The 9,849-nt window shown below is 40.6% G+C and overlaps 1 protein-coding gene across 1 annotated transcript; it reads right to left on the bottom strand.

Moving 5' to 3' along the window:
* Positions 1-4,900: 4,900 nt before the first annotated feature.
* Positions 4,901-5,718, bottom strand: LOC120025532 (suppressor APC domain-containing protein 2-like). The gene has a single exon (XM_038970096.1). It carries the CDS (start codon positions 5,627-5,629, stop codon positions 4,901-4,903), a length of 729 nt encoding a protein of 242 aa, XP_038826024.1. The 5' UTR covers positions 5,630-5,718.
* Between the last annotated feature and the right edge of the window lie 4,131 nt (positions 5,719-9,849).

The raw sequence follows: 9,849 nt of genomic DNA, 5'->3' as shown, positions 1-9,849 counted from the left end.
CTCTGTGGCACTGACGTAAGTCGCTAGCCAGGGCCTCCATGCTGCTTCTTCACGGACATGGACATGTCACAGTTATAGCTTCAGACATTCCCAGTTATACAGACAGACAGGCTTGGATTTAGCAAGGCCATTAGAGAGAGAGAGAGTGAGTGTGTGAGAAAGCGCGTGTGTGCGTGTGTGTGAGCGTGCTTGCGTGATGCATGTGACAAAGCAGGATTTTCTCCATGGCTTTCCCGACCTCGGTGAACACAGGCCAGTCTAATGAGGGCACCAGGAAAGGACCAGGAAAGGTTGGGCTGATGATCCCGTTAGCAGCAGTCCAGACCCCAGTCTAAACTCTGGCTAAGCATCCTGAGGAATTTGAGACATGATCTGTGACTCACGCTGGACAAGTTGGAGGCCAATTACTCAATTACACACTCTTCACTGGAGCGGAGAGATTTAAAAGGCATACCAGGGCTTTGACATAATGGTGGTTAGTTAGCTGAGCTCACCCATTAGTAAAATACCAGCGAGTGTGGAAGGATTGACCCCTAGCTGTGGCCCCTAGCTGTGGGCTCTGGTTCTCTGTTCTAATGTGGCAATTTGGCAGTGGTTCCAATGGTTCCAGGGCTAGAAAATGTACAGCAGCGGTGTGGCTGGTCTTATCATCTTCACATAGAGGGAGAGAACAAACAGCTAAATTATTGAAGAGCGCTGTCCATAAACACTGACACTAGCAGTATGTGTGTAGTGTAGGGTTAGGTTTGGTGTTAGCATGTGTGTAGGTCAGGTCAAATTAGAAGTTAGAAGGCTGTGATGACAAGCTCAGATTAGGCACCTTCACACTAAAAGAAAGGATGTGATCAAAAGATCCGTTGCTGGTAATCAGTTAGCTGACTCAAAATGGAGCCTATTGCACAGTACTTGTCCTGCAATGTAAAAAGTAGGACGGTACAGTTCTTCATCTGAAGTGCTTCTTCTGATTGGTATGACCCAAAATCACGCTTTGGTTCTTTCAACCTATTATATTAGTCTGAAATCAAATAACGACTTTGACAGATCAATGTGATTTTTTTTATTGAATGAAAGATTCTAAATTGTTTTCAACACGTCATGCACATTCACATTGCATAGCAGTGCGTGTAATGTAGTGGCAGCAGCCTATCAGAAGAGTTGGAGGCGTGGCCTATTGGGTCTGTGGCTTTCAGTTTGTTATTTTTGGCCACCTGTGAGAGTGAATGTCATTCCAGGTAATGTGTTCTGTTTTTATTATTTTATTATTATATGTTGACTGCCAGCACTGAATTTTAAATGGAAAATCCACTCAAAAACTAACTTTTGGTATCTTTTTCATTAGTCCACTGTTGATACAGTCCCAAAATGTTTTGCATGTCAGCAGTCAAGATTTTAAGATATTGGACTTTCAAGAAGCAAAGTGTCACCGGCCACATCATCATCATGATGCAAAATGAGTGGATATGAGTAGACTAATGAGATGGTCACCATTGGATTACATTATTTTAACCAGTTAATTTGAGAGTCTTATGCAAAGAAAGTGTCATTATTTCATGTTATGGAACCAACTTAATATCTTGATTAACAATAAATTGATGTAACTGCTTGTAACCCAATTGAAGAAATGTAGATGGGTAATTCCAAAGTGAAAAATCAACTAAAATGTGTTATTTATATACTGTAATCATTTGCATTTATGATATTTTTTAGTAAGTTGAGTATTTAAAGAAACAGGTTGCAACTTGAAACATACAGTAGGTTTGTTAATAATCAAATATAACAGTTGGCATTGAGTCATATATTTGGTTTCAACAAATGTAGTTTTTTTCAATTGAGAAAACCTAACTCATGTAATTGTAACCAGTTGACACAATTTTTTTTAAATTCAAATAGTCACTTTTTACAGTGTGTTCACTCCACTGTGCAATGCATGATGGAATTGGTATGGAGCTGATGCGGCAGGTAACCTAACGGTTAAGAGAATTGTGACTATAACTGAAAAGTTGTTTCTTATATATATTTAAGTAAGAAAATGTAATCCCTAATCAGCCTGACAAGATCAACAAATCAAAAACAAACTGTATAACCACAAACTGCCTGGAACTTATATGGATGACTAAGGCAGGAATGAGACTGCAGCAGGTTGGCATTTATTGTCATGAATCTTGCCTTGGAGGCAGCTCTGCATAGTGGTCACTAGCTGGCACAGCCACAGTCATAAAATCTGATTTTAAACCTAACACTAACCTTAACCTTAACCACACTGCTAACCTTATGCCTAACCTTAACCTTAAATTACGACCAAAAAGGAAATGTTTGTTTTCATGAATTGTTACAATATGTGACTCGTTTCAATAATCGAGGCGTATTTGGGGCGGCAGGTAGCCTAGTGGTTAGAGTATTGCGCCAGTAACCGAAAGGTTGCTGGATCAAATCCCCGAGCTGACAAGGTGAAAATCTGTCATTCTGCCCCTGAACAAGGCAGTTAACCCACTGTTCGTAGGCCGTCCTTGTAAATAAGAATTTGTTCTTAACTGACTTGCCTAGTTAAATAAAGGTTAAATAAAAAATGTCAGAAGTCACTACTTCACAGGAGAGGCATTTTAATTTTATCAAAATGCATTTTTATTTTTACAGAAATGCCTTCTGAAACATGCAAACTTTCATGTGCCTTAATAACAAACGTGTATGCCATCTGTAAATATGAATACAATTGTTAGATTGTACAGGAATCAGGAATCTTTCCACTAGCCAGGGCAGCGCACAATTGGCCCAGCATCGTCCGGGTTTGCCCGGAGTAGGCCGTCATTGTAAATAAGAATTTGTTCTTAACTGACTTGCCAAGTTAAATAAAGGTTCAATTAAATAAAAAAGACTGTTAGTTAGCTAGCAAACATTAGCTTTCTGGCTCGCTAGCTAACATTACGTGTATGATCTGTGTAGTAATATTATTTGTATCTCAGAAAGCTAACATTGACCCTAGTTGGTTAGTTTTAGCTAGCTGCAGATTCATACTCTAGCATTTCATGCATAGTGGCTAGCTATGACAATCCATTTGTACTGTAGCTATGGGCTGGGATTATGGTTCATTGTTTAGCTAGCTAGCTGGCTACATGTCTAAACAAAAGACTCTACTTCGCAAGAGAATGATTACATGACCCATCAAGTTAGCCAGGTATGTCTGGGGGTGGTTACGGACATCTATTGTATATCATGAACATGTGTACTGTACATGTCTAGACAACAGCGACCCATCCACTTTTCTAGATGTGGTTGGGGGTGGTTATAGCATTTCTTTCACATGACCCATCAATTTAGACAAGTGTCTGGGTAAGCATCATCTAATAAGCTAATTATAAAATATAAATAAAATATTTTTATCTGGACACTTTCAAAGTCAGATTAGGATATAGGCCAAGTACTAGATGAAGTGTATTTTTACCTGAAGTTTTGAAAGAGATAGGTGGGGCTAAGGCTTAAGGGTGTGTGAACGATGCTGAATAGGTGTAGACAAAGACGAGCTCTCCAGTAGGTGTACCAAAATATTCAAGGGACATTTTCTCAAAAGTGGGGTTACAAGTTTATCAACTTTCAAAGCAGAATTACTTTCTCATTGTTTCTCAACTGCAGTGTATGATATACAATTTTGTAGCTCTGAATCTCTACTTTTATCCAATGTAAAAAAACAAAAGCAATTTAAAATGTTACTAGTCTACATAAGACCGAATGGAGGCGGTGGATCACACATAGCCAATATTGACTTTGCAGCTGGCCCATCTAGAGGAAATCACTCAGTTCTGCCTCCAGGGCAAGATTCATGACAATAAATGTCAACCTGCGAGACTGCATGCATCAAGAGCTCAGAAGGCAGCTGACACTTAGTCCAGTGGTGGAAAAAGTACCCAATTGTCCTACTTGTGTAAAATTAAAGATACATTAATACAAAATTACTCAAGTAAAAGTGAAAGTCACCCAGTATAATACTATTTGAATAAAAGTCTAAAAGTATTTGGTTTTAAAAATACTTAAATATCAAAAGTAAATGTATTTGCTAAAATATTCTTAAGTATCAAAATAAAAAGTAAAAGTATAAATAATTTCAAATTCCTTATATTAAGCAAACCTGACGGCACCATTTTAGTGTTTTTAAAATGTACAGATAGCCAGGGGCACACTCCAACACAGAGATAATTTACAAACGAAGCATTACAAACGAAGCATGTTTAGTGTGCCCAGAGGATCAGAGGCAGTAGGGATGACCAGGGATGTTCTCTTGATAATTGTGTGATTTGGGCCATTTTCCTGTCTTGCTGAGCATTCAAAATGTAATGACTACTTTTGGTGTCAGGGAAAATGTATGGAGTAAAAAGTACATTATTTTCTTAAGAAATGTAGTAAAGTAAAAGTAGTCAAAAATATAAATTGTAAAGTACAGATACCCCAAAAAGCAACTTAAGTAGATACTTTAATGTATTTTTACTTAAGTACTTAACACCACTGATTTAGTTTGATGCTAAACATTTTGTAACCTGGAACGTAACCTGTTGTGCTGCAGAGGTTTAGTGAGAGGATGTCTGTGTGTCTGGTATAGCGATGATAAATGCTCGTGTGTGTGTTTCATACTCTATGTCCACAGCTGGGTCAATGAGACTGAGGCAGCAGAATAGTCCTGACCGGTTTACAACCCACTTGATCGTATTACTGAGTGACGATCAATGAGCTTTACATCCTTGAGTCTTTCCTGATCGCTTACCCTACTGAGAAACAAAATACACCCATGGAGAGAGACAGCGGGAGAGAGAGAGATGGATGACTGGTCCTGATCTTAGATAATTAATCTCTCCTGCAGACCCACTCAATACTCATTCAGATATTTATTTAATTTATCACAATGTGAAATCAATCAAGAGTGACATTCAAACTTACTTGGTTTTTGGAGGCTTGGTGACTCGAGCGCAAGGGACTCTATGGACCTCACCCGACTCTGCTGTGGATGCGCTTGCTTCACCATTCGAGCCGAATCTGCTCGATACGAACCGCTTTCGAGCACAATAGGAATCCGTTCCAAACTTCTGCCTGATCTCTCATAACCCGCATTGGTGTACCGCATGGGGCCACCTGCGGCAGAGGTGACTGGGTATCCAGTGTTCCCCTCCTCATGTCTGGACCGACTCTGAAGTGAGAACGCGCGGTTGTGATGCGTATTGTTGGTCCCGTTGCTCGAATCCAGTGGAATAACTTTGTTTTCAATCCGAGTTCCGACAGAGCAGGCAGAGAGCAGGGCTGGTTTTTGCGCTGGCAGATGGTGCTGATTAGAGTGCGGGTGTTCCGTGTGCACGGCAGACTGGCCCTTCATTTGGTTGTTGTTGTCCGGGTTCAGCATGGAGTATCGCAACCCCGCCACGAAGCGCTCAAATGTCAGGCAACCATGCGGTGGGGCCACCCGCCTCAGGCACTCCAGCACCCCGCCGGGCAAATCATGAGTATCTGCCCCTTGCCATCGACTCTCAATCTCCGATATGTGCACATACCCTCTCTTCCCGTCATCAAGGATGTCAAAGAGTGTCCTCAAACTTTGTAAAAATGCTTTGGGTAATCCATCTGTTGAATATTCCGTGTCTTTAGGCTGCATTTTACCGCTTCTGCTTGTCTTGCCTTCTCTTCTTGTGCCAATCCTACCGTAAATTGTCGATGACCAATTCAATGTGCAGCTCCGATCAGTCACTATCAGAGCCATTCATTTGTCAATCGTTGAACTGAATAATGGCAAACTCAAACCTCACCAAGATATATCTTATAACGTGGTTATAAAGTCTTATTACTTTGCGCGTGATACAACAAATATTCGTTTGTAATAAGTAGCCTAGCCTACTATATTTATTCAAAACTGAATAGAAATTCTACCAACTTCTCTTTATGTCTTCCATTGACGAAACACTGCTTTCCCTCTCCGCATTTGCAGCTCCAGGATACTTTTTTTCAACTGGACAGTCCTTCAAACGTCTGCGCAGATTTGTCTAGGGACGCAGCCATTGGTCATCGTCAGAATTGCCGTGCGCTTATTGGTAGGAGCTTGTGGAAGGCAGAAGTTTGAGTTGTGCTTTTGTTATTCATAGAGCCGGACGTTATTCGCCCAAGGATTCATACCCTGCCCACTTTATGAGTGAGGCAATATGTGTGTTTACCCTACATGTGGGTGTAATTGTTAAAAAAAAAGAGAGGCAGTCTTTACCCAAGATGTTTACAGTAATGTTTATACGTAGTAATAGGCGTATGATACATTGTAGCCTACGAGTGATACATTGTAGATTAGAGCATTGTATTACCGCTATATTCCATAAATGAAAGTGTTTTAACTGACTAAGCCACTTATATTTCAGAATGTTTAACATATCGGGCTTTGTAAGCTTTATATGACCAAACATATCATAAAATATCTTTAGAAAAAAGGTTCTTATAACTAACACAAGTCACAGCAATCTCCTCTTTCCTCCATGTAGATACATCATTAGAGAAGTCACTTCCATTTCATCCTCAAGCCTCGCTTGCTCAGACTTGAATTCTTCTCTCATCCCTTAAGGACAACTTTTAATTTTATGTAATTTAAGTTTCACTCTGTCACAGGGAATGCTGCAACTTATATAGGGTACATTTATGATGTATCCCTGTTTCTACTCTCTCCTCTCACTGTAAACCAACCAACACAGTACTAGTCATTATTGATAACATATTGATTTTGTGAACAGAATCACTGAATGCCTGAGGGTGAGATCAAATTGATTGTCATAGTAAAGGATTTGACAATTGCATACAGTAGAAAGTCCTACACACAGTGGCTTTGGTCATTAATGGAGGGAATTATCCTAACAGTAAACCCTCTTTGGCTACTCCACCGGGGTCAGCTAGTGCACGCTCCTATGTAGTAGCATAGCTAGAGAAAAAGATGGTGTGTGTGCGTGCGTGTGCATGCTCATGTGTGTGTGCACGTGACAGAGAGAGATAGGCTGCACTGCCAATGTGAGTGGTGTTCTTTTACTGATCGGCAGGTTCACAGAGTCAGACAATTTAATCCTCAATTCTCTACCAGCCACCCTCCCCTCCTTCTTTTCCTTTCACTCTGTCTCTCTCTCCCTGTCACGCACATACACCGCCACAGTCACACAAACACATAAGCCTGCGCGCGCGCACACACACACACACACACACACACACACACACACACACACACACACACACTACAGTGCCCACAGTTCATGAGTGGAAGCTAAACCATGAGTGCACTGAGGGAATTATCCCTGACCCTGTTATTGTTTATCTTACTTATTAGAACCATAGGTTTACCCTCACCCCACTGGCCAACTCACACGCTCAAACGCACACACATTATATCTTTTTTTTACTTGTGCTCTGTATCTCTGTCTCTCCCTTCAGCAATATCACTGTGCATGTGGCAAACCATTTGAGAGCTGGGTCACCGCATTATTTTCGGGAAGTGCTTCAAATCTTAGGCTTTTATCCAAAGTTGAGTCACAATGGAAGACAAAGTGGAAGTACATTTAAGCGATGGAGGCTAAAGGAGGGAACAGATAGTGCCAAGTCTTTCTCTCATTTAGCCTTCAGATTAGACTGTGAATGTCTATTCGCAAATAATGAAACCAATCCTCATCTATGACAAGGATTGCCTAGTGGTTAGAGCATTGGGCCAGTAACCCGAAAGGTTGCTGGATCAAATCCCTGAGCTGACAAGGTAAAAATCTGTCATTCTGCCCCTGAGCAAGGCAGTTAACCCACTGTTCCCTGGGTGCTTAAGATGTGGATGTCGATTAAGGCAGCCCCTCGCACCTCTCTGATTCAGAGGGGTTGGGTTAAATGCGGAAGACACATTTCAGTTGAAGGCATTCAGTTGTACAACTGACTAGGTATCCCCCATTTCCAAGCCTTCATTCTGTTCCTGCTTTTCTGGAGTTTCTGGAGCCTAGTATTGTTAAGAGGGTTTATTTAAGCACTTTTCTGGGTGCCTAAGGTAATGGACTTTGGTCACCTAGTTTCTCCGGATAGTTATGTGTAAAAAGACTCCATTGTTTCACTGGCCTCCATTAAGTGAGAAAAACACATATTTGCACAAATTTGAAAAGGAAACTAGTTCAGTTATGCAAATGGTGCCACGGTAGGGTTTTAGATACAATACAATCGCATTGTGTTCTATTTACACCCATACTGATTTTTACCACCCATGAAGCTGATCCTGTGTTTTTTATAACAATAATGATGCAAAGGACTGATATCTTAGCCAAATCCTTCAGACTCCTATAAATACATGCAGTATGTATTTATAGATTGTAATGCATGTCTTGAATTCATTATGTGACAGGGGGCTTATGGAATAATGTTTCCTTGTTCTTGGAAGCATTGTTAATCACTGTAAATACCAACCTACATAGTAATGACACACTGTGCCTCTAGTATGTATGAAGACAGAAATATCAGACCAATTCCAATATGCCTGTTAGCATTAGTTCAGGTATGATTTTGAATGGCCTTGAGAAAAGGAGCTTGAACCATACTACATCTTCATGTTTTACCCAGCATCAGTATATTTTGAATCCTTACAAACTCTACTCTAGAGAAGGCTAGTAACAGTGACTAAAGTTCGGGGCAGGGTACTGGGCGAAGGCCATCTAGTGAAACTATTTAACAGTCTGATGGCATGGAGATAGAGAATGTTTGTCTCGCAGTCCCAGCTTTGATTCACCTGTACTGTCTCCGCATTCTAGATGGTAGCGGGGTGAACAGGCTGTGGCTCGGGTGGCTGAGATCCTTGACGATCTTCAAATCAAATACAATTTTATTGGTCACATACACGTGTTTAGCAGATGTTATTGCGGGTGTAGCAAAGTGCTTGTAAAAGTGTATACCTATAGGAAGGGAGGAGCAAAATGATGTCGTGGCCACTACTACACCGGATCAAGCTTGGTGTTATAATTTTTGGATTATCAGCTAATGCATTGTGTGGGACGTACACATTGTCTTGAATGTCCTGAAAAGTCAGTCAGAGTCAATAGAATGAGTTAAGCTGGTCATTTGGGACATGAGAAGATTAAGACACACATAAGACTATAGGCCGTTACTGCAATGAGACCGGACATGAGGTAGAATACACTGACTTGAAGTGTCAAATAGTCACAGTTTCACGCTCTCATGCCTCTTCTTCAACCAAATGAGCAAATTCGCACGAGATGTGAGTGGCTTTACATATACGTGAGCCAGCTAGTGGTGGCATGTCTAAATAATGGTGACCAAAGCCCCCTCTCCAGACTCACAGCATTTACTATATATATATACTGTAAGTGACAAAAGCAAGCATGATCTATTTAATGGATGTTTCAGAGGTAAATCCTGTACGTCGTTAACACTAATGCTTATCACTAACAGGAAATCAACACATTGTGCTAATCTGTTTTAGCCTATTCATTTTAAACTGCTTCAGTTCAATGAACATTATGTCATGTATCATTACAGACATCTTCACATTAGCGTACCCTCGTCTGTGTGGACTTCCCTTCCCTCCGGTCATCACTTCTTTGCCATCTCTCATCAACGCAAATTCCATTGACTTTAAATTGAACAGAATTAGGCAAATCATGCAAAGTACTCACAAATGTGTTAATAAAAAAAATCCACTAAGGATTAAAAGCTATAATCATAAAATATCCTAAATAAATTGATGTAGTATTAGCCTACATAAAGTGTGAGACACATTCACCAAGTGGATGAATACAGACAGTACAGTCCTTACAATGCAATCCTAGAAGACCTTTGTCAAACAGTTTCGCATCCTGTAAGGCATCCTGC

Source organism: Salvelinus namaycush, chromosome 31 (genome assembly GCF_016432855.1).
Source record: "Salvelinus namaycush isolate Seneca chromosome 31, SaNama_1.0, whole genome shotgun sequence".
NCBI lineage: Eukaryota > Metazoa > Chordata > Actinopteri > Salmoniformes > Salmonidae > Salvelinus > Salvelinus namaycush.
This window is presented reverse-complemented; position numbering and strand designations above follow the sequence as displayed.